The sequence below is a fragment of the Mauremys mutica genome, chromosome 23 (assembly GCF_020497125.1).
Source record: "Mauremys mutica isolate MM-2020 ecotype Southern chromosome 23, ASM2049712v1, whole genome shotgun sequence".
Taxonomy (NCBI): domain Eukaryota; kingdom Metazoa; phylum Chordata; order Testudines; family Geoemydidae; genus Mauremys; species Mauremys mutica.
Genome location: NC_059094.1, coordinates 15,138,146 through 15,165,002, shown reverse-complemented (window position 1 = coordinate 15,165,002; position 26,857 = coordinate 15,138,146). Strand labels below are relative to the sequence as shown.

Sequence of the window (26,857 nt, the reverse complement as noted above, 5' to 3'; positions counted from 1 at the left end):
CCTCCAGCCAGGATTCTCCAAATAAGAACTGAGCAGGGCAGGCAAGATGCAGCGGCCTCTCTTTGCATTTCCCCCCCAGACACACCCCTAGCTTGTGCCCACCCCCCTTACCACCCACGCAAGTCCTCCATCCCTGTAAGTCCCCCCCCGACTGCACCCCCCTTTGCAAACCCGGGGGGGGGGTTAAACGGCCCATCTTCCCAATGTGCATCTCCCAGCCCGCGCGTGCTCCCCATTGTACGGGGGGCGCAGCTCCTGCCTGTGCCCTCCCCACGCCTGCCATTGGGCGGGTATTTAAATGCCCGACACGCCCCCCTTGCTTTTGCGCGCTTATTAGCGGGCGCTTGGGGCGGGGAGGGGTGTAGTGATCCGCTCGGTCGGTCCCTGGTTCAGCGCGCGGAGCTGGCTGCCGAGCCGAGGCTGGGACCCTGCAGCCGGGGGGCGCGTCTCCCTCGCTTCTCGGATTTGTCGCTTTGCTTTTTGTGCAGCCAGGACTTGGCGCAGAAGTTTGGGGCAGCGGGGAGCGGCTTTAACCCCCCCCCCCACATCTCAGGATTTTAGGAGCTCAACCACCCGTTTTGTTCCGTGCGGCTACATCCCCTGCCAGCCACCATGGGCAGCCAGGGCTCCAAGGCGGCCAAAGGAGACGTGGTGGCTCAGAAATCGGCCGATGCTGCTGCGGTGTCTCCCTCCAAATCAAACGGCCAGGTGGGTTTCGGGGTGTGTATGGGGCGGGGGGCTCGGGGAGGGGGGAGTTTGGGTCTCTGCTTTGTTCCCTCCCCCCGTATAAGAAGGGGGCTCTCCGGGGGGGGGTTAAGCCCCCCTGGAATCGGTAGGGGGGGCTACGGGCTACTGGAAAGTCTTCGCCCCTTCCCCCCCCCGCCCCGGAGTTGGGGGGCGGGGGACCCTCCGGCTCTGCGGAGGCGAATTAGGCGCTGTCCCCTCGTCACCTGGCTCCTTTCTCTGCCGAAAGCCTGGCGCGTGAGTGAGCCCCCCCGAAACCCGCTTTGTGGGGGGGTCGCGCCCCAAACGGGGGGAGGCGGGGTGCGACCCCTCCCTGCAATCTCCAATTACCCCCCCTCCCCCGCGCGTTTTACTGCCATGCCCCCCGCCCGCCGCCCGTTCCCTGTCCCCCTCCCCGGGTCTTGCTGGAGACCGCGGCGCGGGGCCGCCTTTGTTCGGCGCTCAAGCCCCGGCAGCCCCCGCCCCCCCCCCCCGGGCAGCCCCGAGTGCCTGGAGGGGAACAAAGGAAGGATCCGGGTCCAGAAGGCGCTGCGGGGGGAGGGCGATGGCCGCGTTCCAGGGCGAACCCCGGCGAGCTCCCGCGGGCGGACCCGGGCGGCGCGAGGTGTCTGGTTTGGAGGGGCGAGGGCGGCTCACGCGGGTTCTAAGCGCCTCCAGTTAATGGGGGTGGCGGGGGGGGGACACACGTTCCTCTACCCCGCCCCAGGTCCATGTGACCGAAGCCCCCGGGGATCACACGGTGCATTCGGGCGCGGGGCGAGGAGCCGGGAGGCGCTGCTGGGCAGGACAATGAACGCAGCCCGGCTATGGACCTTTGCAATTCCAGTCACTGAGGTTTTTCTTCCCTGGGAGCGGAGACACCCCCCCCCCCGCCACCCTCTTGCGGCTTTAGCCGGGGGCGGGGGATGGCAGGGCTGCTCCCCAGGGAGGGACAGGGGCGGACATGCGGGTGTGCGTGTGTAAAATCACGGCTCAAGCCCCCCCCCCCCCCATGCTTGCATCGTGCAACAATGCCCCTCGCGGCACAAGCCCCCCCCCCGGCCAGGGCTCCGGAGGTGGAGCGCGAGCGCCCCCTGGTGGCGGCGCAGTAGCGGTTCCTCTTAGGCGAACACCCCCCCCCCCCCACCCCACCCTTTTTTAATCCTACTGAATTTAGGGCCGGGCTCTCCAGCACTGGGTTAGCTGCGGGGCGCGCCTGCTCCGTTAGGCTGGGGGGGGGGGTTAGTTAGAAGCTTATAACTGCACCCCCCCCCCACGCCCGATCAGCCTGTACTGGAGCAGGAGCCAAGGCTGATTTGCCTGAACTCTGGGAAGAGAACCTAGCTCCAGCCTTGTGCATTAGCCACTGGGGAATGCTTCCACTCCTCCCCCTGCTCTGCCAGCTGAGACTGACATCTCATGGGGCATGAGCCTCACCTATCTATCTATAATTTTTTTGCCTTCTGATTAGTTTTCCCAAGAATTGGGTTTTATAGCCAAAAGGCCAACTCATCTCTGGGAGGTGAAAAGGCTGTTTAATCCTACCAGCTAAAGTCGCTGAGGTCTGGGGGAAAGTGGTGGTATTCTGGATCTCCAGGGTCTAGAGATAATATCTAATATGTCATGGTTCCCTCTTCCACTAGGAGAATGGCCACGTAAAGATAAATGGGGATGTCTCACCAAAGGCTGATGGAGAAGCCCCACCACTGAATGGCAATGGATCTGCTGAGCCAGTCAAAGATGAGGCCAAGGCAGAATCTGGCAGTGGAGATGCCATTGAGCCAGCCCCAGCTGCTGAAGGTGGGGAGGCCAAGCCTGATGGTGCTGCAGCCTGCAAGGAGACCCCAAAGAAGAAGAAAAAGTTCTCTTTCAAGAAGCCCTTCAAACTGAGTGGGATCTCCTTCAGGAAGAACAAGAAAGAGGCTGGGGATTCTGCTGTGTCCTCTCCCACAGATGACCAGGCCAAAGCAGAAGCCAAAGGAGAGGGGAACCCTACCTGCTCTGCCAATGAAACTGAGCAGACCAGTATAACACAGGAAGGGAAAGTGGAGGAGAAAGCTGCTGCAGTGGACAGCAGTCCTCCTGCTGCTGAGGGGCAGCAGGAAGCCGAGCCTAAAAGGGAAGATGCAGAAGCAGGGGAAGCCAAGGAGAAAGAGGAACAGGAGCAGCAGCTGGGGGAAAGCCAGGAGGCTACAGCTAAGCCAGAGGAGTCCTCAACACCTGTGGAGCCTGAGGCCAGTACAACACCTGCAGCAACTGAGCAGAAGGAAGAGTAGAGCCCGCCTGACATTGTCATAACTTAAAGACTTTTTGTGCCATCCTCATCCCAATAACACCATGGACTTGCTGCCTTGCCCACACACCTGTATGTTCAAAGTAGAACTGACAACACCTACAATTAAGATGCCTGAATTATTTCCCTCCATGCAGCTCACTGTTACCCACCACCACAACTTGGCACTAGTTTGCCTGAATCCTTTAAAACTGGAGGAAGATGATCCTGGACATAACTGGAATCTAGTCAGACTCCATCTACTACACCAAACTCTAGGCTCTCTGCTGACCTACTGCCTCTTTCACTAATCCTCCAAGCAGCTTTCAAAGTCCAATAAGCCAGTGACTGTTCAATGGATTTTTTTTTTCTTGGTTTAAATTCCTGGTTCTGACTTCATTTAAAGTATTTTGGGCTTTTTATAGAAACAAACAGTTTAAAAGCTAATCTGGTTAGTTTTTTATAATGTCTTACTATTGGCTTAAAACCATAAGCTTGTAAGTCTGCTGTGTTTAATTTTACTTCTAAGGGGTAACTTTTCTGGGGTGGGGGGAGGGAGAGTGTAAACTGTATAATGTGAAGTTTTTTGTTTTCTCTGTAAATAATTTTTAATGGCCAAAACATGATTTGCAATTTTCTAACTCTAAAAAAAAACAAAACCACCAACTCTAGGTTTCCTTGTAATGTTTGAAAGGAATAAAGGGTGACCCCTTTCTGGGTATACTCATTGACTCTGTCTGGGATATTGTTGAGCACATCTAAAGCTGGACAAGGTACACACCCTGTTCTGTAGGGTCTGGTGTCCCAGACTGCCCCATGCTGTGTTAACTTTTTTGGGTGAACCTGACTCTGCTTCCTTAAATGGAATCCTTTACTTGATGGCCTCTACAACTTATTGATCTTTTAAACCCTAGTCTTCTAGGTGTGCACAGTATTGGATTTAGCTTCAGGTAATGAGCTAATTCTAAAAGATCACCTGGATTGATAGACAAAGCCTGTAATGACTTGACTGGGGTTGTGTGTGACATGCATGGCTGATGAGAGGGGAGCAATTGGTAATGAATTTAATTAGGTGGTTTGTCCAAACTCACCTAGGAGCCTGTAATACAGCTGGAAACTAGACAAGTGAAGTCTTCTCCATTCACCTAAGAGGCTAGGCTTCTTCTGTAAAACCAGAGGGCAGGAGCAATGATATGACAAGGCTGCAGCTTCTAAAGTCTCACTTTACAGAATATCTACTGGGGCTGTGGTTTGTTCCTATCCTCATTCAGGAGTGCTTGTTAATAAACTTCTAGATAAGTCTTGTCTGAGGGGTCCCCCAGTCAATGACAGTGCATGGGGGAAAATGTGCAGCTATTGGCCTCTCTTGCAATGTGTAATGACTGACATTGCTTCTACTGTAACAGGTCTCCCCATTAACTAGCCTATGGTAAAGCATTCACCCTACCACTAGTGCTATGAGGCTAGACTTGACTGATCTTGTAACTAGGTACTATTTCTACTGCATAAGATCTGGTTATGAAACTGGTACCTTCAGCATAGCTGGTGTTGTCCTGCAGAATTAAAGTTGTCACCTAGCTTTTTGAAGGTGGTATATGCTGCTGGTCCATGGAAATGGGTACAGCTGCACTTATGTTGTAGAATGATCCCTACTGGCTATGTTCTTACACATGCAATGGTATGTGCTGCTATAGGGTTAACTGTACCAGTTCTGGAGAGCTGTGTGGCAGCCATTTTGAGTACTGCTGAACCACAGGGAGACTTGCATGCTAATGTGCACAAGCTAAGAATACAACATGGGTTGTAGTCACTGTTTCATCCCTTGGAAATGAAGAGATGCCCACCTCCCCCCTTCAAAATAATTAAATGAAAAGGGGGATGAGCTAAAAGGATTAATTATGACCTATCACTAGTAGGCTTGCTGCTGGAATAGGTTGCTCCCTATATAGGGAGATACTAGTTTATGAACCTTTCAGATTTTCTGCACTTTACACAACAGCAAGTAGGAGTCCTACAACTGAATCAAGCACAAAAACCCACACCTTAAGATGTTTCTAGATTTCAGTTGAACAGTGCTATACCTGAGCCCATTTTTCAGCAAACTGAAGTTAATCAACTTCAGGAAGGACTGAAACAACATTCTAAGCAATGAGAGACTTGACCTACTCCATTCTCCAGCGGAAATCCAAACCAAGGTGCACACCCCAGCTGCAGTCAGGACAGGGCTGCACCAGAACAGCTGAGAGAAGAAATGCCTCTAATGCTTAATGTAAGTGGGATAAAATGCAGACCCAGCCATTCATCAAAGGGGCAGCTGGAGAATTAAGATACTTTAAACAAAAAAAGTTGAAAAGGTAAGGCCCAAACCTGTAAATGAAATGAGCAACAGAGCAAGTTCAGTCCTGCTATAAATACAGGCCAGTTTTATTACCAATAGGGATAGAGGACACACTAACCAATCACCCAAAGCCTCTAATTTCAATGGTTAAGTTTTTCAAAAGTGAACTATTTTATTGTGATTAGTCTGCGATCTACAAAACAAGTAGGCCCCCTCCCTTTTATGTCCTCTGACCACAAAGAAGGGTAACAATTCACACCAACATAGAAATGTGTCATTTTTATTACAAAGATTTTCAAAATAAAAAGCATCTTTTAAAAAACCACAATATATTTTCCCCCCAGACACACAGATACAGTGATCTCCCACTTCACAAAAACATAAAAGAGCAAGAGGAGCCGCAGTCAGCCTCAAGAGACTAGAGATGGTGGGAAAGAAGAGTACTTAAAAAAATAAACCATTTAAAAATAACCTGTGTTAAGTTAGCAGCATTACTGGAGTTGAAACCATCAGCAGCACTCTGGGAGGTACAGATGCTCTAGTGGACAGAGGTATCCCCCTGAGAAAACAGCAAGTGAAAGCTGCCTGCAGAACTTCTGCAAGGCTGGAGCTCAATGACCCATTTCACAGAAAGCTCATCCAATGATCAGTTATGAGAAGTGAGATGCAAGGTAAAGGCCAGTTCTGTTCTCAAGCAACAGGGGGTGCTGCTGTTCCATGACAAAGAGAGCCGCTTAAGTTGCAGGTTCAAAAGGTTCCCCCCCAGTTACTGGCCTGGACAACAAGGAGAAAGGTTCTATCAAAAAACATCTGTGCTTCACATCAGATGAGAATTTTCAGCAAGTGCCACACTGACAAGCAGCTTCAACCAGGCTCTTCGCAATCTGGTCTTTAGCTGACTTGGGATTTCTGTAGTGGCTTCCATCTAGGACCTAGATCAGCACTCAGAATGCACATTATGTAATCACAGGTAGCTGAGTGGGGGAAAAAGCAGGGAGAGCTACACAGGACAACAATAGGCAGTAATGCATTTCCCCCACATAGGGGTTTTGGTATATGAAGAAAAATATTCTTTTGAGCCCTTCTCTCTCATATGAGATGTATAACGCTGCCACACTAACTGGACTTAAAACTTTCTAAAGTGGATTCTTTCATTTAAAACACCAGCTAGCTGGCAGTTTTCATTTTGTGCTATCCAGATCTATACCTTACAGCAGGGCACCGTGGGCTGATACACCAGGGAACTTTACATATTTACTTTAAAACGGCTTCAACTCCTTCCACAAATCCACTGCAGGTAGACAGCCAACTTTACTCAAGAACTGCACTATTTGACCCTGAGAACTGGCATCAGCTTGCAGTTACTTACTATGGTGTAATTGGACCAAAGACCATAGGAGCAGTTTCTCTCTCAGGCATAAGTTGGGAACTCAAAGTTCTCCCAAAGTTTCATGGCCATATTTCCACCTGACCTAAAAGTCAGACACTATTTCTAGTTTATATAAAAAAAAAACCAGTATTCTCCAAAGGGCTATTTCAAAGAGAGGATAGAGAAGAGGAAAATGATTTTTAAAAACACACACCAAAGGGGCAGTGGAAGGCAAGAGTGAAACGTCCCTGTCACTAATTCTGAGTAGTGCAGGTCTGTCTACTCAGAATCCTCCCCATCTGCTCTCAGCGGAATGCAGCAAGAATAATTTACAGTTCTTAAGTCATTTATATATTTATATAGAAATATATACAGAAACATATAAAATATAAATCCTGTGGAATGGGAGGCTACCAGAGAAGCAAACTTATAACTATGTACTGAAAGGTATTGTCCGGCTGCAGTCATCTTAGGTCGATTTAGTCTCTTCCTTTACCCTGCAGAGCCAAGAGTGGAGAGCTTGTGTTAAGGAACTGACAAAAGAATTAGATTGTGATCAAACTGTAGCAAAATAGTCGAGTAGCATGTTAAAGACTTTACCCTTAGGTCCTGTCCTAACAGATGCACTAACATCTGTCCTTATCTTACACACACACAATGAAGTTTTACACACATTGCAAAATATTTTTAAGCACTTCTCTAGCACCTTTCATCCAAGGACCTCAAAGTGCTTTACCAAAAGAGGGCCTTGGGTATTATCTATAATTTAGAGATGGAGAAACTCAGAAACAGTCACCTACAAAACCATCCTGCTCAACTCCCAGGCACCTAAGTCACATTGCATCCTAAATTGGGGGAGGGGAGAGAAGAGAGAAAATCCATAAGGCAGAAGTAGGTCTCACCCTTTGGGTTCTGCTTTCTCCTCTTTGGCTTTTTCCTCTTCTTTCTCATCTAGAAAAGAAAAAACCCCAAATAGCAAAGAGGCAGAGAAATAGCTGCCACTCACCAGCCCCACCTGGCAGAATCAGACACCAGTCAGGGAGGTCTAATTACATTAGAAATCACTGGTGAGGCAGTTACAGTGGAAAAACAGACAATGCCAGCTACTCTGCATGTGTGGGGCAGAGTCTGGAAACCGGGGAACCCTTCAGGTATCCTCACTTGAAGCCACAGTCTGGGGCAGCAGCCTGTTTTGAGCCACTTGTGGCACCCTGAAGCTCTGTATTCTATTGTCCTCCAATGTGAGTCATAAATCTTCACAGTAACTACAGCAGTTCTCCCAGCACCAAGAAAAGAAAGAACAGGCCAGCAGAGAGACAAAGCTTGTGTTTGAGGTCAGCTAAGCCCCCGAATGTTTTTGGGTGGCAGCGACAAGGATTTTTGCAAATCTGGCAACACGCTGTATTATACCAGATCTCAGGAGCCCGCAGTGATACAGCTCAGGTTGTAGCCTGTAGGTAGTTGTTTTGAGGACTCCACTAACGGTCACCTCATTGTAAGCTTGTTACATGCGTATTTCTCTTTGGAAGAGCCTAAAACGATCAGTGGCTCAGGCTGCATTTGCAGACATGTGGCCTGTGGTTTGTTAAAGATAGACTATCCACTGATTCGCACTGTGCTCACTCTACCAATGAAGAGAACTGTCACCAATGCCTTGCTGATGAAATAGAGACACTAGGAGGGCCTCCCTGCAGCAAGTCAGTGCAAAGGTAATTAGGGCTAGTGGCTAGACACCGTGGTATTCTGAAGGAGTTTGGGGTTATGAAGCCTATAATCCCAAGGAACCAGATGACTCAGATGTTTGTTCCTTCCCTTCCCAAAATACCTAAAGCCTCACATTGCAGCTTTAGCAGAGGGATGATCATCATTAGGCCTGCTGGAGCAGAGCGATGAGGGCAATAGCACAGAAGCACCAGACATTGTTTTTCCATCTTCATGGTAATTGTTGGGATGGTGACACAAGGCCAGATTTTAACAGTTGCCAGACCAGAGCTGACCTTGGTAAACCCACCTAGAATCAGGGAGAGTAGAGTCTTTTTTTGCCTTGGGGAAGAAGAAACTTCCCCAGCCTGGGTGAAGTTTGAGCACTCGTGGAGAGTACACCAGTCAGTCTGTGCTTAAAATGCGAGGATGGGGACAGTTAGACTAGGTCACAGACCTGGCAACATTTGTTTTTGTTTGTTTTAATTAAGCCAGGTCGCACTTTAAGTGCTGTCTTATCAAAGCAGCTGCCCCAGAGGATGAGACCCCACGCCAACCCGCTCTTTCCAGACTACGTTAAGCACTGTGATCAGTCCCATGTGTCACTGGGGTGTTGTTACTAAAGTCCTGTTCTCTATTAGCCTGTCAGGCAACCCAGGTTTAACTCTGGCAGCTCCTTCAAGGTTCCCATTGATGGTGGAGTGGTTCAAATCATCATCAGCAATCTATAAGATGAACCGCAGAAACATTAACTTCTGCAACAAAAACGCAGCTTTCCTCATCCCTCACATTACCGAGTCCTGCTCTAGGGAGCAGTCCGACATACGGCTAGTTCCAGTTTTACACCTACCTTTCTTCTCCTCCTCCTCCTTATCATCTTCTGCTTTTACGCGCTTGGACTTCTTAAAATTGGCAACATTTTTGCGACCACCTTCCCCTTCGTCTTCAGAGTCGGAGAATTCTTCATCACAGGCTATTCTCTTGTCAGCAGAGCGCACTGAGAGCAAAGAGGGAGAAGCTACCTCAGTCACACTGGAGTCTTTTCCCCAGGGGTCCGTAAGGCAGTAAACGTATTTAGGAAGGTACATGCGCACATGTGGAATGCTCTGCCGTGTCAAAAATCTTTACTACTGTGCAGCAATACAACAATCCTACTAGAATCACAGCTTAGCCAGCTACTTGCAGCAGCCAAGGTCAGAACCGGAGATCTCTCAGTGTAACAAGTATATGCGTCGTGGATTAGGTTTACAGCAGGATGTCTAGAGCTGCCAGCACAAACAGGTTAACTAACTTCACACTGGGAAAATCGGACTCCCAGACCCAAAGGGCATAAGGCAGCCTGGATATAAGCTAGTGTTTTCACAGCTAAAGGGTGACTTTTGCTAGAACAGTGGGAGCCTGTCTTCTGGCAGCATAAACGGACAGTGCCGCTTTCAGTCTTTTGTCAGTCATTTCCCCACAGGAGGCTTTGGCAATAGTTCGAGCTCCAATATTAAATCTAGATTCTTTCGTGAAGGAAGTTCTCTAGCAACAGCACTGCTTCACCAAGGGAAGGTTCAGCAGCATGGTCCGTGATCACGCAAGGCAACCTATGCCCACAGCCGGGCACCTACTTGAAATGCGTTTGTCAGGATCCTCTTCATCTTCATCTCCACTCTCCTCCTGCACAGCATCCTCGGGAATCGGCTGCATCTGGACACCAGGGGCATGAGGGAGCATGCGTAGATTCTCAAATAGCCGCTGCCTACAACCAGCAGAAAACAAACAAACCAAAAACCCCACACGCTGGTGATCTAAAAAGCATTAACAGAAACAAGCCCCCAGTGTAAGGGGCCAATTTTGCTAGGAGTAACAGACAACACTTACTTAATCTTCTCAAGATACTCATTGGTGTTCTGGTTGGTCATGTTCGAAGGACTGATGTGGAGCTTAAAGTCTGGTCCAAAGTATTCAAAATAGTCATTATATGGAAGCTCTGCACAAAGAATAAAACACAGAATAACCTTGATTGGTTACTGGCCTGGTATTGAAACAGCAAACATCACATGAGCTTCAATGTGCTATGAGAATAAATGGAACATTTCCCTTTTGGGGGTGACTGGAACTCTCCTGGGATGCTCAGAAAAACATAACTTTGTGACAATGGGGCCAAAGACTATTCGCTGCTTTAACGCTATGGTGCCCACAACAGGCCTTTTAGTTTGTGAGATAGCAGGACACACCAACCACCGTGTGCTGTACGGGAAAAATGGTTTCTCAGGATGCACTAGAGGACTAGAATACACCACATACACAGTGGTAGCTCAGAGAACTCCGACACAATAAAAATCAGCAGCTAGTGAAGTGTCCAGGCTATTTCACAGGTCTCCTACACCTACTCAGAGCAATTTAAATTTTCCCCAAGCTCTATTACTAGACACACAGCCTCTCAGTACAACACAGGATAGTCTTACCATTTGGAATTTCCGTGTCCAAAGCCACGGCAGTCTCGTAAGTCCAGCATCTAGCCACGTTGCGGATTGTGTAGCCACCCCCACCTAGCATCAGCATAGGCAAGTTAAAACTCTTTACGAACTCCACACACTTGGCATGACCTGCAGCATAGGGAATGGGAAAAAGTTCATAGTCTCACTGGCTAAATGGACAGGAAGCTTTTCAACACAGTGATTACATCAATCACACAAGTGCCACCACAGATACTGTAATTTACATGTCTGAGCTTTCCTCAAGGCCACCGCCCTGGTTTAACTGCTTTGCTAGAAGCAGTGTCCTCTTACCTTTGATGGTCAGATTAAAACAGCCCAATCTGTCCCCTGACAGAGAATCTGATCCACACTGTAAGGCAACTGCACTAGGCTGGAACGTCTCCATCACTTTAGATATCACCTGGACAAGAAATCCGTTGTTACATACTCCCTTGGGATGGTGTCACAGCAACACAATTAAATCCATGTAAGCAGCTGACATGGAGATATTCCCTGATGCTTCAATGGGTGTTGCCTCCCTCCCATATTGGTGACACTGAAGCTCTTACAGATAAGAGTCTACACGTGACTGGCTGTAATTGTCAAGTAGGAATAAACACTAGGGAATCTTACAGCACAGGATTGCATCTCCCCTCAGAGTGTCACTAGAAAAAGACAAAGCAGCATCCCGGACTCACACGGAAAAAGAGGCTTACCGGCTTAAATATTGCCTCATAGGATTCATCGTCAATTCCGTCCCGGAGAGGATAGTTGACAGCATAATACTTGCCTTTGCCTGCACCAATATCCTATTAGAGTGAGAGACAGGAAAGACCACAGGGTCACCAGAGAAACGCCAACATACATGTGCCAACGCAGAAAGGAAAGTGAGATTCCACCAGGTTTATCAGAATCCAAGCCAAGGCACTTGGGGACAAATTCAGTCTTGGCATAAGCGGGCATGATTCCAGTGATTTCAACGGAGGATTAGCCGTGGGGAAAGTGGGTATATTTGGCCTTTGCATTCAACTAAGCTATGTAATGTCTAGATTGATAACGGAGAGTAACACGAGGTTATAGTCAAGAAGGAGTAAACAGCACCTTGGAATTCTACTGACATGACAGCCCTTGCCTCAGCATCTAGTCAAACACTCAACTGAGTCAAATTGGAGTCACAAGTTCTATGAAACTTAGGCCTCATTGAGGGGGTCATTAAAAAGTCCAAACAGGTGGGCCTTGTATCAGCCCCAGTTACAAGCCAATAGCAGATTCTTAGAGGAAACGGGTTCCACAAGCAAGGACGCTCTACTGAGAATACTTTACTGCTTGCCCCAGAAAGTTCAATCCCCGGAACAGTCACAAAGAACATCTTGCTGTGATAGGATACATGGGAATGAACAATCCCTACTGATATCTACTGTCCCACTCTGGGTCTGAGAGTTCTCAGTTGCACATTCTGCTAGTAAAAACTATGTCGTGCAGATCCAGTGGTGCTGCAGAAGAGCCAGATTTTATTCTCTCTTGCATCAAGGAAAGAGGATAACTGGCTGTCAAGTTTCCAGTTCCAGACTCTACACTGTTGGCAAGGACGTACAGAGCAAAACGCGAATCAGGCTGCAGTCCGATACCAGGCTGAGCCTGCAGTATTGAGTTGGAGGAATCTTACAAGGTTTTTAGTTTTGATTTTTAAAAACAATTAAATATCTTCTATCTACAGAGCACACTACCATACCAAAGCACTCGACCAAAAAAAGAAAAAAAAAAAAAGAATTTCACTCACTGCTATAGTCTGGCCGCTTCTAGGATCGAATGTGGCAGCTAGCTACAAGTACATATCACCCCATGACAATTCTACACCCAGCTAAAACTCAAGGGGGAATTTAGGTCAGGAGAATGCCATTACCCTAACTGGTATCAGACCATGACCTAGGGTTAACATCCCTACCTCTTGAGAAGCAGGCAGGACCACAGTTGTGTCTCATTTGAAAGAAAGCCCCACCAGATAACCATGTCCCAGCATGGGCCATGAGGCTCAGCACCAACTCGGAGGGAGGAATGCCACCTGCTGAATCACCAGTACCATTTCTGCAGCACAAGGTGTTCCTCTGTAGGTCTCCCATTCAAGTACTGGCATGGCCAGCCCGTGCATAACTTGTGAGATCAAAGCAATAGGGCCACAAGGGGAGCATGGAAGTCAGTTTGCCAATAAATACGGCCCACCAAGATGCGATGTTCAGAGTCCCACACTACGAGGCTGTAGAGTAACTGACATCAGATGTCTGGGCATTGTTACTGTATAACGGATATACCACCGCAGAGACTCAGCACCCACTCAAAGAACAAAGTTAATTGTCACACACATTTCTTATTAAGCAGAGGCTGCTATTTTGAGAGAGTCCATCTAAACCAGTGAAAACAGAAACAGTGTTTTGGTGAAATTAGTTGGACAGTGAATAGATGGAACAAGTCAAATTCCAGGGGAAGTTTCTACTAAGCCTCCATTCTCACCCGCAGATCCCCTGTTCCTGGGAAGTATTCTCCGTACTTATGAAAGGATGCAGTCATGACACGGTCTGTGGTGTAAAAGGCTTCCTCCACGCCATCTCCATGGTGAATATCAATGTCAATATACAGCACCCTCTGGTGGTACCTAGAATCAGAAGGGAGTCAAAATGCTGCATTTCTTCAGAATGGAAACTGTCTTCACCAGCAGAGCAAATGGGAGGAGAGCAAAGAACTTGGTGCTAATCCCGAGGCTTATGGTTACCAACTTGCTGTCTCTCTTTGGAGTCTCTAAGCAAAACAGATGCGGAGCACTGACATATGCCTTGAATTGGTTGACAGCAGAAAAGAATCACTGAGGAAATTAAAGCGGCTATTGCTGCGGCAACTGATCTTCGATCAATTCAGTTTATACAGACAACCAGCGAATTGCACATTTTACATCCAAGCCTCCTACTTAGAGCTGCCTCATGCCAAAAGTCGCCAGGATGGTAACCATCAGGACACAAATTACAGGGGTGCCACTTTTTTGTGCCAAGGAAGAAGCACCAAAGAGTGATCACACAATGCCTCCAGGCCTTTCATCTACTGCATCATACCATAAGTACAGCAACCCCTGCTGAAGAGAGGGCACTGCATCCAAAAAACATGTCTGATTAAGCCCTCCCGAGAAAAGACACACCTAACAAGGTAACAAAAAGGAGCAAATTAGGAAGAAAGTGGAAAGGACTCGAAGAAAATGCAGCAGAACAGACAAACACAAGGGATAAGAAGTACTGCACGTACTTTAGTAGCTCCAAAATGGCTAAGACAATGTCGTTGACATAACAGAAGCCAGAAGCCTCCGATTTCTTAGCGTGGTGAAGGCCTCCTGCCCAATTCACAGCAATATCTGTCTGTTGCTTGTTCAGCTTCACAGCACTGGCTGCAGGGAGAAGAATTGCAGAACATTAGCATGAAAGACAGAATGGAGCCCTGACAAACTCTGGAGAACACACAGAGGCAGCATGCCCTGTGGGGTCACATGTGTCATTCCATATGCCTGCATGTATAACAGTACAAATATCAAAGGTTTAAACACTGGATTTCTCATACAAACCAGTAAGGCAGAAGACTCTCAGCTAGGTGGTGACACTGCTGTAATCTCTCTGTAGAAGAGATCAGTGTAACATAAAGGTGCTGGGAGGGCTCAAATTAAGCATCTATTTTTACAGTACAGTCTTGCTCTCATGTCACACCTCTAGTTCAGAACAGAATTGTGGAGCCTGATTTGAAAATAAATCCACAGCCTGCTAGCTCTTGCTAGCTTGAGTCACGGTTAGAGTACAGTTTAGTTTTATTTATCAATTTCCTAAAGAGAACGTTTCATGGATAGTTTTATCTCACGTACAGTTAGCTTTGTTTAGTCCTTTGTACAGATAACTAGGCAAAGAGTTCTCCCACAAACCCTGCACACAATTCCACTGTGTGGTTCCATGCGGTTCAGATGGTTCAAATCTCGGTAGAACCTAGAATTTTTTTTTGCCAGAAGCTGGTGATGGGCAACAGAGGATGGATCATTTGGTGATTACCTGTTCTGTTCATTCCCTCTGGGGCACCTGGCATTGGCCACTGTCTGAAGACAGGATACTGGGTCAGACCAAAGGTCCATCTGGCCCAGTATGGCCATTCTTATGTTCAGTGCAACTTTGCATGGATCTAAGGGTCAGCACAGATGAATCATTTTGTAGGATCAGAGCCTTAGTGATAAGACACCGGACTAGGTACTTCAGATGTGTCTGTCAGTTGGACAAGCATGTGTTTATCTTTTTGGCGTTTGAGTGAAGTCAGACTTTATATTTCAGAAAATAAGGATATCTATCAGAAGGGAGTCAAAATACTGCATTTCTTCAGAATGGAAACTGTCTTCACCAGCAGAGCAAATGGGAGGAGAGCAAAGAACTTGGTGCTAATCCTGAGGCTTATGGTTACCAACTTGCTGTCTCTCTTTGGAGTCTCTAAGCAAAACAGATGCGGAGCACTGACATATGCCTTGAATATGTCAAATAAGCCGCAAAGCTTTTAAACACGTGCACAGTAAAAAAATCTCGCAACGCTGCATTAGTCTGCGGCAAAACACTCATGAATAAGGATGCCATTTTATTTTAAATGATGCAGGTTTTAGAGAGTTTGTTGAAATCTTCCTGCTTTTGTTCTTCCTTCTTCTCAAAAGAGAGACACAAGTGGATTTCTTTTTGTAAAACAAAAACACCTGCTCTGAGGCTGTGGTTACACAGACCTGGAGCGAGTTTTTATAAAAAGCAAATTATCTTTAAATAAACCAAGGTTTTACCAACAGAGGGCTAGCTTCACTGAAACGACGTCATTCACGATGCTTTCATTCCAGACACAGAAATTCCTCAACGTGACCACTTCAGTGATCTTTGGAGGAGTGAGAATATAGCTATTGTTGAAGAGCCAGACCATACATACAGTCATAAAGCACTCGCAACCCCCAACCGATCTCATTCCAATGCATCGGGGCTTGAGAATGATCACAACATGTCAGACCAATTGTTTTACGGAATCTAGAAACGTCTCCAACATCATGTTTCTTTTTTGACAGAGCGACATTATGGACATTCTCCTAAAAAGAGAAAGCATCTAGTATTCTTGTGCTTACCAACAGAGCCTCCTGCAGACAGTTGACAAAACTCAAACAACCCATCGAACACCGGGCAATCTTCCCCAACATTGACTTGAAAAAGAAAGACAAAGTGTTAGCAGGTCTAGCCTGCATACCAGAGGCAAAGTTTATGCCGTAAATCTAACTTAAGGACATAGACTCAGGAGAGCATCAAATATATTAGCATCATTTATTTAATTTACATGTATATAATAAATAAAATGTTCAATGGGAAGTAGACAGTCATCCCTTCACTAAAGACTTCATTATATCAGTAGTCAATTGTTGCAACCTTCCCTTCAGTCTTTGCTCAGCCCACTGCCATTATCTTGGCAGCTTGCAGGAAAGGACAGAACCCGCACTTCAGTTTGTAAAAGCTCTCGGTTGGTACAGAGAGCTGCTATAAGTGCAAGGCCCCTGCTGCACCTTGAGAAGACACTAAAGAATGAAACCAGCATTTCCCATGCACTGTGGATCTACACTAGAGTTGCACCACCTAGTGGAATAAACGATAATAAAACCTAATTGTCAGTTAATTGTGTTAGAAGGTGAGTCGTGACACTATCAATTTTAAAAATCACACGTTGTAAACAGGTCTCCTTCAATATGTTACTAACATCACCTTAGATTATCAAGGCTCAACATTTCAAAAGTTCAGTTTGATTCTCATGAGGTATGCCGTTCATTTACTTTGCGCATTTCATAGCTTGGATTAAAAAAAAAAGCCAATTTTTCTTCTAGGTTCTCAATCCTGTAGCATGTTTGGGTTGGAAACACTGCAGGGAAACCATTTATTTCCAAAGAATTTTTCCTATTAGAAATATTTACATGATTTTTAAAAAGTTTCATAGGGCCTATGTTTTGCAAAACTTGTTTTTACAAAAATCTGTATGTTGTAATGAAGTTGAGCGGAACTTTTCCCTTGTGTACTTAAGCAGGACCAATCTCGCTTGAATCTTTTCAGCATGAGAAATGCTGCTTTCATTCAATTCTTTTGCCTCCAAAAAGGCTAGTGAAAAATCATGGAGACAGTACAGTTGAATGAGCAAATTTAAGCAGTCTCCAGATTTAAATGGAACTCGTTTCTTATGGACTGCAAGAATCAGGAGAGTCAAAACGAAATGTTCCAATTTGTATAACTGTTCCAGTGGGGCATGGTAATTAGCAGTGGCTGAATAGTTCCCTCATCAGCAAGTGGGGAGGTCTGTTATCAGTTGCTGCAGAATGTAAGCTTCCCATTATAACAAATTAAATTTCTAGCCCTTATGGCTGCAGTATAATCTTCTTGAGTCTTCAGACAGAGTATCTATCGACGGACTGAGATTAAAGATACCATTTAGTATCACTGCTACCATTCAGAACCTTGTGGGCAGCAGCAAAATGGACAATTTTTAATAGTGTGACTCTGCTTCTGCTTGGCAAAGATGTGGCCCTCTGTATAAGCAGAAGCAAATGGTGGAGCTATTCATTCATACAGAGACCTCTTTTCACCAAGCCCTTCAAAGCAGCCAGGAGATCAAGCCTTTTACAGCAATATGTGGCTCTGGACAGGGAAGAGAAAAAGTTCTCTCTCATTTCCAACAGCTAGAGCAGGATCAGGAGTGTCCTATGTATGATATGCCCACTAGTCAGAGCCCAATATAATACTACCCAGCTCTTATATGGCATTTTTCCTCAACAGACCTCAGAGCACTTTACAAAGGGGGTCAGTATCATTATCTCCATTGTATAGATGGGAAAACTGAGGCATGGAGTGGCAAAGTGACTTGCCCACGGTCACCCAGCAAGCCAGTGGCAGAGCCAGGAATAGAACACAGGTGTCCCAATCTAGTGCCCTACCCATTAGGCCACTCATATCAAAGATGGGAGTCCCCACGATAGCACCCCTGAGGAAATCCCAGCACCCACTCCTTTCTCAACGGCTAAGAACAGAAAGGAGGCTAGGCTCTTCACCAGGCACTGTCCTTGCACTTGGGTGGTGGGGCCCCATCACCTCCATCTTTAATCTCTATTTCTGGCTCATAGGATTAGTCCTCTGGCTAGGTGGTGGAGGATATATTTTGCAAGCCCTGTTAAGGAGGGGTCATTGGACTGAATTGTGAATTGGCTTTTGTCTCACCTCCATATGTACTGAAAATTTTTCACATTTAATTTCCTTGAAGTAAAACCCTTGCTTGGAAGTACAGGATAGAAAATGCCAAGCTGAGCAGAGGGAGACCAGTGTGGGTGTTTATGAGCCATTCCAGTCTCAGCGGTAAGCAGTTAGGTTTGTGTAAATACGTACTTTAGTATGTTAAGGCATATTATTTACCCCAGGAAGTACTTTGGTACACATTACACATATTACTCATTCCTTTAGTCGTTACACTCAGGTGCCTAAATACGGTGTGCATTTTGGCTCACTATAGTTTAAAAGTGCATATAATTCACCCTCTAGACCATAACTCTTTCAAGAGTTAACAGGGGATTACATATACACATCATAAAAATAAGCCCCATGGGCCAACAATTCTACAGATTTCAGGAATGAAGAGAGCGCACACAACCAATATACTGTTTTAGTGAACTCCTACCAATTTTATTTGTCCAAATCAGCCAGAAAACTATAGTTCATTACCTATTAATTGCTGAAAAATGTTAGCACAGAGCTGCAGAAAGTCTGAAAAGGTATTTAAGATTCTATAACATGAAAGCTGCAAAAGATTTTTCCACATGGAGAAAAAAAGATATCCATGCATCTAAGGATATTCTAAGGCCAGAAAGAACTTTAGTCATTTAGTCCAACTTCCTGCATAATACAGATGAAGTTGCCTGTCAGGTATGACATCAGAACTGAAACCAACACCATTTTCAGCATTGAGGGCCTGGTCCTCAAAACTCTCAGTGCACAGAACTTCAGCTGAAGTCAATTTGAATTCAGGGCTTGCAGGATCTAAATCTTAGTCAGAACAGAACAAATTGTGAAGCCACAATTTAAGCAGCCAGATTTCTTGAAGCTGATAAAAATCACAGAATATTTTATACTGGTAAGGACATGAATTCCACAGATCTCTAGAAATATCCCCAAAAGGAAGACAGTTACCAACAATATATCTCCTATTACAATAGGAAATAGTGACACTAGTGTTTCCAGTTTATGAAAATATTACATAGATCTACAGATTCTAAAATAAAGACCGGCTCTCTTCATATCTACCATGCTGTGACCAACAACAGTACTCCTGCTTCAAAAAACCCCATCCTCCCGATATCTGGGAAAGTTGGTCCCCAGAACATTACCATTATTAACAACCCCAGAACCTCAGGTTACAAGCTGCTTATGCAGAATAACTGTTGTACAGGTATGTTCACACTGTTACGTTTATAAATTAGAAAAGTAGATGAAAGAGCTTCCACCAATCTCAAGATCAAAGGAGTTAAGGACAGACCCCCCAACAGAGGAAAACAGTGTGGAACTCTGGCAAAAAAATAATCTAAGTGGTTAGGTGAACATGAAAATAATAATAATAAAAAAGGCAAGTTTCATAAGATTCTCCCTACTTTTTTGACAATGAGCTCTAAGAGCTAACCAGGGTTCCCAGGACTACAGCTATTCAGGTTAGAAGCTGCAATACCATACGCATAGCTTACATCTCTGCATCTGCTTGCTGTACTCAGACATGTTATCAGGGCGAATAGATCTCAGAAATTTAATGTAGTCATCACTATGATACTTGGTCATTTCTTCTGCATTTGCTTTGTGGGGGCGCTGCAAGGAGAGAACAAAACAAGGTTTATTTGACATATATTCCTTCTCCCACTCCAATCCCTGCCTACTCAAGAATAGCAGCAGCTAAAGCCAGTGCTATTAAAGCAAAAATAAGTCTACTTTCTAAGGCAGGGGTGGGCAAACTACAGCCTGCGGGTCAGATCCGACCACTCAGGGCTTTGGATCCGGCCTGCGGGATCACCCCCCATGGCACCACGAGCCCTGCGTAGCTCTCAGAAGCAGCCGGCACCACGTCCCTGTGGCCCCTGGGCATGGGGGCAGAGGGCTCTGTGCATTGCCCTTGCCTCCAGGCACCGCCCCCACAGCTCCCATTGGCTGGAAACTGTGGCCAATGGGAGCTTCGGGGGAGGTACCTGAAGGCGCAAGGGCAGCGCACACAGAACCCTCCGCCCCCCACCATCCCCCAGGGGCCACAGCGCTTCCTGGAGTGGTGCGGCGTGGGGCCAGGGCAGGCATGCAGGGAGCCTGCCCTGTCCCCAGTGCGCACCGCTGTCACCCCGGAGCTGCTTTAGGTAAGTGGTGCCGGGCCAGAGCCTGAACCCCACCCCACAAATCCCTGCCTTAAGCCCCCTGACTGCACCTCGCACTCCAACTCCCTTCTCTGAGCCCCCTCATACACCCTGCACCACTCCTCTGCCCCAATCCCTTGCCCTGAGCCCCTTCCTGCACAACGCCCGCACCCCCACACTCCCTCCCTCCCGCACCCCAACCCCCTGCCCCAGCCCAGCATACAATTTCCCCACCCAGATTTGGCCCTTGGCCCAAAAAGTTGGCCCACCCCTGTTCTAAGGGGAAGAGGAATGTTATGATAGGAGACTGGGGCTTTTTATGATATGCCTAGGCATAGGAAACAGCCATGGTATAGGGAGAAACATTTCCTATATATAGATTACCTGAACTTTGGAACAAAACAAGGAACACCCTGCTCAACACAAGACCAGTGGAAGTCTTAAAAGCAACAATCTCTTTGAATTACCTTCACCCTGACCTATTCCCCAGGAATATTTTCCAACTGTTTTTCCTCCATCTTGAGTCTCCCCACGTTCCCAATAAAACACGTGAGAGTCTGCAAAACCCTGTGCCTTTGCAATACAGTGATAGCTCGGGAAGTGGATCAAGCCCCTCCATACAAGCTTCCTACTTCTCTCTCTGTGTCCGGGCCTATACTTACATATATCTCCATTTTTCTGTAAAGGCCGTAGTTCAGCAGTAGGTTGTGGGTCATTCGGATCCTGTGGGGTTTCATTGGATGGCCCTGGCCATAATAGTAGTTTCCAACATCCCCTGAGAGCGATAAGCATTTGGTTATAGTGGAAAAGAACATTTTCTCCTCTGAGCAGCGTCACTGCAGAGGAAGATGACAGGAGTCACCGGTAGTTCAGTCCCATCTGACCTTTATTTTGTCATTTTCTCTTTTCTACAGCAATATGTATGTATCCTCCCCCACCCTTCACAGATTTAGACCAACTCTATCACAGTTTCATGAGAGACTGAATAATTGATGTCTTGGAAAACCAAGGAAGTTTTCAGTGCAATTAACAGATGTTGGGGAACATGACACTGTTGCAAATCATTGAGGTTTGGTTAATCTAGTTTGTACCATACACGGAAAGGTCCCACCATGTACAAAAGCTAAAATGAAAAGGCTGCAGCTTCTGCGGGGCAAGAACAACATTGACAGACATTACACATAATTGTCCCTTAGTGCCATCATCTCCCAAAATTAGAAACCTTCTAGGGTCACCTCCATACGGTTAGGATCAATTTGAACTCTGCTGGATTTAGTGAAGGTACACGTTTCCTTGAGAAACTACCGTGTAGCCTAAGTTCTGGACTGGAGCCAGGAACTCTTGAGTTCTAATGCCAGCTCAGACAACGTCTTGTCTAATAGCCCCAAGCAAATCACTTGGACTCTGCCTCGGCTTCCTCGTCTGTAAAATGGCAATAATGTTTCCTCACTTGCAGGGGCAGGCGTGTATGTGTATTGTGATGCTAAGACAGTTAATGCCTGCAATGCACTTTGAAGATCAACAAAATCCTAATATTTTAAGGTCCCAATTATTTTAATTCATCCATCCTTACCAGGCTGTGCATCAAGGCCTGTCTTATTCACACTCAACATTGACCAAAAAAAAGTCAACTAGTTTCACAATCCCAAACCATCCTAGGAGGTAAGAAAGGCAATCTGGCCTGGCGGGTACCTCAGTTGAGAGTCTGTAATGTTTCGTCATAGATCTCAACATTCAGGAGTAATTTTCACTGGCCCCGCAGCCTGCAGAGACTGAAACCTTTTCTACACTTCCCCTAGTGTAGACAGAGTAAAACCACAATTTCCACTGGTAGAATTTAACTCTGCTTAAAACTGGGGTAGACTGCAGTTTCCTTGTCTACAACAGAACTTTGCACTGGTGCAGCAATACCAATGCTGAAAATTAGGTTAATTCCAAGCATTAACAAGACCTGAAAGAATCACAGAGAAAGATGAAGAGCCTAGCTAGGGAATCATCTGGCAGCCAGCACCTTCTAAATACCAAACTAACAGCAGCCCAGGAGAGAACGGTCACTTGTCTTCTACACTCCAATGAAATGCAGTGGGCAACTCACAAGTGATTTGAACTGACCAGTCTATCTTGAGGTTTATTTTGATAAACCAGGTTATTTACCAGCTCTCTTTTCATAAGCAGCAGAAATATCTTTGCAGCCTCTAAGGGCATGTCTACACTGCAAAAAATAGGTGTGTTAACTTGGGTTAGCTAAATCAGGTTAAAATAGCAGTGAAGACATGGCAATTCTGCTTTTAAATTGGGTTACGGGCTCAAGTTAAAGTCTACAGGGAGCCTGTGGCTGAATTTGAGCTGCTAACCTGAGCTGCTGTATTGTCACTGTTATTTTAACCCAAACTACCTAACTCAGATTAAAGTAAATTAAGAGCAAACCCCCCTCTTTTTTTTTTTTTTTTTGGGGCTGTGTAGACATACCCTAAGATGCTATTACAAGTTGGACTCTACTAGCATCCTGGTCTATGCATATACTGATTAAAAAAAGTTTTATCACTAACAAGCATTACCTATCCCGCTGTAAGAACACGTTGGAGACAAAGCACCATAATTTTACTGTTAGATCAAGCATAGGCAGGCGGTGGAGGAGCTAGAGTGCTGACTTTGCCTAGCTACCTTGTTATAAAAACTACAAGTGCCTTGTCCCCACTTCAGATTTTACAGCGATAAAACTAATGCATGTTAGTTATCCTCTATAAAAACAAAACCAATAAAAATGAAAACAAACACCACCTTTGTGTCCGTGATGACAAAGCCCTAGTTTATCACCAATCACCCATGTGTGAGTACACATATGAAAATTGTGTCTCCAGACCCGAGGGACACTGTGGATCCTCAGACAGAGCTTTCATTCACCATCTGACAGTCACTGACATAGGTACAGCATTCCCACAACTATCACCACCAGAAACCAGTATTTCCAGGAACCCTGAAGGATGCATCCAAAACCTCAGGGCATTAATGTGGCACTGATAGACATAAAATCAAAGTATTTGTGACCTAATGTGCACATATCACCTGTGGATATTAGAAGGATGAAAGTCAGACTTGCAATATCATGGTAAATGGCCTAACGTAAGGTCCCAATCCAGCAACAAGTTTTGCAGGGGTCGACCCCTCTCTAGCACTCCACTGAAATCAACGGGTACTGTGCGCATGCAGGGGTGGATCTCATTTTAGAACCAGGGCCTAACATTGCAAGTTACTGTACTGAAGAGATAAAAGTCACTGATATATACCTGATGGAGCAGAGCACTTAAATTAACCATACTAAGATGCCTGAATGATCACTACAAGCACCTCCTAACCAAGGAATGGGAAAACTCTTTGGCCTGAAGGTCACATCTGGGTGGGGAAAATATATGCAGGGCCATGAATGTAGGGCTGGGGCAGGAGGCTGAAGTGTGGGAGGGAGTGCAGTGTGCAGGAAGCACACCCCCTGCTGGCAAGTAACACAGCAGTAAGTGTGGAACAGCAAACAGCAGTTATGCAATTGTGCTTTCTCCCACTGAACTACAGGGGGAAGAAAGAGGCAGAGTAGAATTACCCAGGTTGCAATTTGGCCAGGGCACCAGGAGCTAACACCCAACATTTGGGGAAGTGTCCTGGAATGATTAAACAAACACAAAGCATTGCCCCCCATACGCAGTACCTACACCCACAATCCAACCAAGCACAATACCCCTGGCCACAGAACATCCCCAACTAAAAACAAGCAGCTGGTTTGAAGGAAGACAGAAAGAGAAAGGGCTGATTGATATTACCACTATAGATCTGAAAGAGTTTTCAAAAGCATTGAGGAGCCCCCTTCCCCAGCGCCCCCATCTCCTCGCCCCCCCTCCACTGGCTCTTCCCCACGGCCCTTTCCTCCTCCTCCTCGCTCCCCCTCCACTGGCCCTCCCCCAGCCCCCCTCCTCCTCCTCGCCCCCCCTCCCCAGCCCCCCCTCCTCCTCGCCCCCCCTCCACTGGCCCCTCCCCAGCGCCCCCTCCTCCTCCTCGCCCCCCCTCCACTGGCCCTTCCCCAGCGCCCCCTCCTCCTCCTCACCCCCCCCTCCACTGGCCCCTCCCCAGCCCCCCTCCTCCTCCTCCCCCCCCCCTCCACTGGCCCCTCCCCAGCCCCCCCTCCTCCTCCTCGCCCCCCCTCCACTGGCCCTTCCCCAGCACCCCCTCCTCCGCCTCACCCCCCCCTCCACTGGCCCTTGCCCAGTGCCCCCTCCTCGCCCCCCCTCCACTGGCCCTTCCCCATCGCCCCCTCCTCCTCCTCGCCCCCCCTCCACTGGCCCCTCCCCAGCGCCCCCTCCTCCTCCTCCTCGCCCCCCCTCCACTGGCCCTTCCCCAGCGCCCCCTCCTCCTCCTCCTCGCCCCCCCTCCACTGGCCCTTCCCCAGCGCCCCCTCCTCCTCCTCACCCCCCCTTCACTGGCCTTTGCCCAGCGCCCCCTCCTCACCCCCCCCTCCACTGGCCCTTCCCCAGCACCCCCTCCTCCTGCGTACCCCCCGATCCGCGGGCCCTTCCCCCTCGCCCCCTCCTCCTCCTCCCCCCCCCCTCCACTGGCCCTTCCCCATCGCCTCCTCCTCCTCCTCACCCCCCCTCCACTGGCCCTTCCCCATCGCCCCCTCCTCCTCCTCTCCCCCCCCCTCCACTGGCCCTTCCCCAGCGCCCCCTCCTCCTCCTCACCCCCCCCTCCACTGGCCCTTCCCCAGTGCCCCCTCCTCGCCCCCCCTCCACTGGCCCTTCCCCAGCGCCCCCTCCTCCTCCTCCTCGCCCCCCCTCCACTGGCCCCTCCCCAGCGCCCCCACCTCCTCCTCCTCGCCCCCCCTCCACTGGCCCTTCCCCATCGCCCCCTCCTCCTCGGCCCCCCCCCCTCCTCTGGCCCTTCCCCAGCGCCCCCTCCTCCCCTCCAAGGCCGCCCCCAGACCCTTCCCCAGCGCCCCCCACCCATGTCTCCCTCCCGCGCCCGAAGCCTCCTGCTTCCGCCTCCCCCCCCGCCGGGACCGGCCCGGGGCTCTCACCATCATAGTAGTAGCAGACTTTCCGCTTGGTCCCCTGTGTCAGCGCCATTTTCCTGCCGCCCGACCGCACCAAACCCTCCCGCAGCGCAACCGAACGCGCCCCGGGGGCCAAGCACCCCGCGAGCAGTTCCTCCCGCCCCCAAGGGGCAGCAGACCTATCGGGGAGTGGCTTGTCCCCACGTCCCTCGGAGCAGCCAATGAGAAGTCAGGTAGGGCGGGGCGATAGGATTAGCACGGTAGGTAGAGCGCAAGTGTTCCTGGACTGTACCATTCCCAGAGAAGGGGGAGAAAAGGAGGAACGGGTTGGCAGGACTGTACCATTCTGAAGAATGGGGGTCTGGTCAGACAGGAGTTTACCATTGGGGGAGAGGGGAGGCGGTAAAGGGAAAGTACCATTTCTCAGAGAATGGGGGGGGGGGGATCACGCAGGCATGTACCATTCCCAGGAGGGCTGACAGGACTGAACCATTCTAACAGGAGAGGTGATCTGGGCAGCTAGGGCTGAACCACTTGACCTTTGCTGCCACGACATCACGTGCCACATGGCTGTACCCACATTGCCATTTGATCCCCTGCTAGTGCCGGCCCACAATGCACTGCCCAGGGTCTGGACGCGCCCACGGGCCTGTCTGCAGCCCTGTAGGACAGGGCTACAATGGGGGGGGGGTAGCAGAAGTCCCAGAATGCACTGGGGCCAGCATGGCTACAGGGGACCTGAGAGGGGGGGCATGATGTGTCTGCCCCAGCTGTGGGGTGCACATTAGGGTGACCAGACATCCCCATATTGGGGCTTTGTCTTATGTAGAGCAACTATCCCTCTCCTCCCCCCACCCCGAAAAAAGTATCCGATTTTTCACGCTTGCCATCGCCCTAGGACACATTGACAAGCACAAGGGGCAGCTGTTTGGTCACGCCTAAGGCCCTACCAAATTTATGGTCCATTTTTGTAAATTTCATGGTCATAGCATTTTAAAAATCTTGAATTTAATGGTTTCAGATATTTAAATCTTAAATTTCACCGTGTTGTAACAAAGCATGAATATATACTTAAAAACAGCAACCTATCAACATGTAAAGCCCTTATGTCAGCATTCCTCAAAGTGGGGTTCTCAACCCAAGACGGGGTTGCAAGGCTATTGTGGGGAGGAGGGTCGCAGTATTGTTACCTTTGCTTCTCCGCTGCCTTCAGATGGGGTGACTAGAGAGCAGCTGTCTGGATGCCCAGCTCTGAAGGCAGCGCTGCCACCAGCAGCGGCACAGAAGTAAGGGTGGCAGTACACAATACTCTCTAGCTGCTCAGCTCTGAAGGCAGTGCAAAAGTAAGGGTGGCAATATCGCAATGCCCCTACAATAGCTTTGCAGTTCCTTTTGGGTCAAGACCCCAGTTTGAGAAACACTGTACTTCTGTATACTTTCCCCCTGTAGTATAGTCTATAGGGTAAAAGTACACAAAACACCAGCTTTCCTGGTCCATGACACATTTTT

The 26,857-nt window shown here is 47.9% G+C and overlaps 2 protein-coding genes across 2 annotated transcripts; one reads left to right on the top strand and one right to left on the bottom strand.

Annotated features, from left to right (window-relative positions):
- Nucleotides 1–355: 355 nt before the first annotated feature.
- MARCKSL1 (MARCKS like 1) lies at nucleotides 356–3,718 on the top strand. The gene is made up of 2 exons (XM_044997600.1): nucleotides 356–708; nucleotides 2,367–3,718. Exons 1-2 carry the CDS (start codon nucleotides 613–615, stop codon nucleotides 2,997–2,999), a joined length of 729 nt encoding a protein of 242 aa, XP_044853535.1. The 5' UTR covers nucleotides 356–612; the 3' UTR covers nucleotides 3,000–3,718.
- A 1,879-nt stretch (nucleotides 3,719–5,597) lies between these two features.
- Nucleotides 5,598–25,571, bottom strand: HDAC1 (histone deacetylase 1). The gene is made up of 14 exons (XM_044997599.1): nucleotides 25,373–25,571; nucleotides 20,976–21,088; nucleotides 19,666–19,783; nucleotides 16,033–16,107; nucleotides 14,157–14,295; nucleotides 13,377–13,518; nucleotides 11,585–11,677; nucleotides 11,181–11,289; nucleotides 10,857–10,997; nucleotides 10,270–10,378; nucleotides 10,017–10,147; nucleotides 9,254–9,400; nucleotides 7,605–7,653; nucleotides 5,598–7,199 (listed from the first exon to the last, which is right to left on the bottom strand). Exons 1-14 carry the CDS (start codon nucleotides 25,419–25,421, stop codon nucleotides 7,172–7,174), a joined length of 1,443 nt encoding a protein of 480 aa, XP_044853534.1. The 5' UTR covers nucleotides 25,422–25,571; the 3' UTR covers nucleotides 5,598–7,171.
- Nucleotides 25,572–26,857: the final 1,286 nt, after the last annotated feature.

Bases quoted from the DNA above. Each gene is read 5' to 3' on its own strand.
- MARCKSL1 (XM_044997600.1), top strand. From the start codon at position 613: ATGGGCAGCCAGGGCTCCAAGGCGGCCAAAGGAGACGTGGTGGCTCAG. The intron at 709-2,366 runs GTGGGTTTCGGG...CTCTTCCACTAG, and splicing joins CCTCCAAATCAAACGGCCAG to GAGAATGGCCACGTAAAGAT.
- HDAC1 (XM_044997599.1), bottom strand. From the start codon at position 25,421: ATGGCGCTGACACAGGGGACCAAGCGGAAAGTCTGCTACTACTATGAT. The intron at 11,290-11,584 runs GTAAGCCTCTTT...TTTCTTGTCCAG, and splicing joins ATGAGGCAATATTTAAGCCG to GTGATATCTAAAGTGATGGA. The intron at 10,998-11,180 runs GTAAGAGGACAC...CCTATGCTGCAG, and splicing joins TTTTAATCTGACCATCAAAG to GTCATGCCAAGTGTGTGGAG.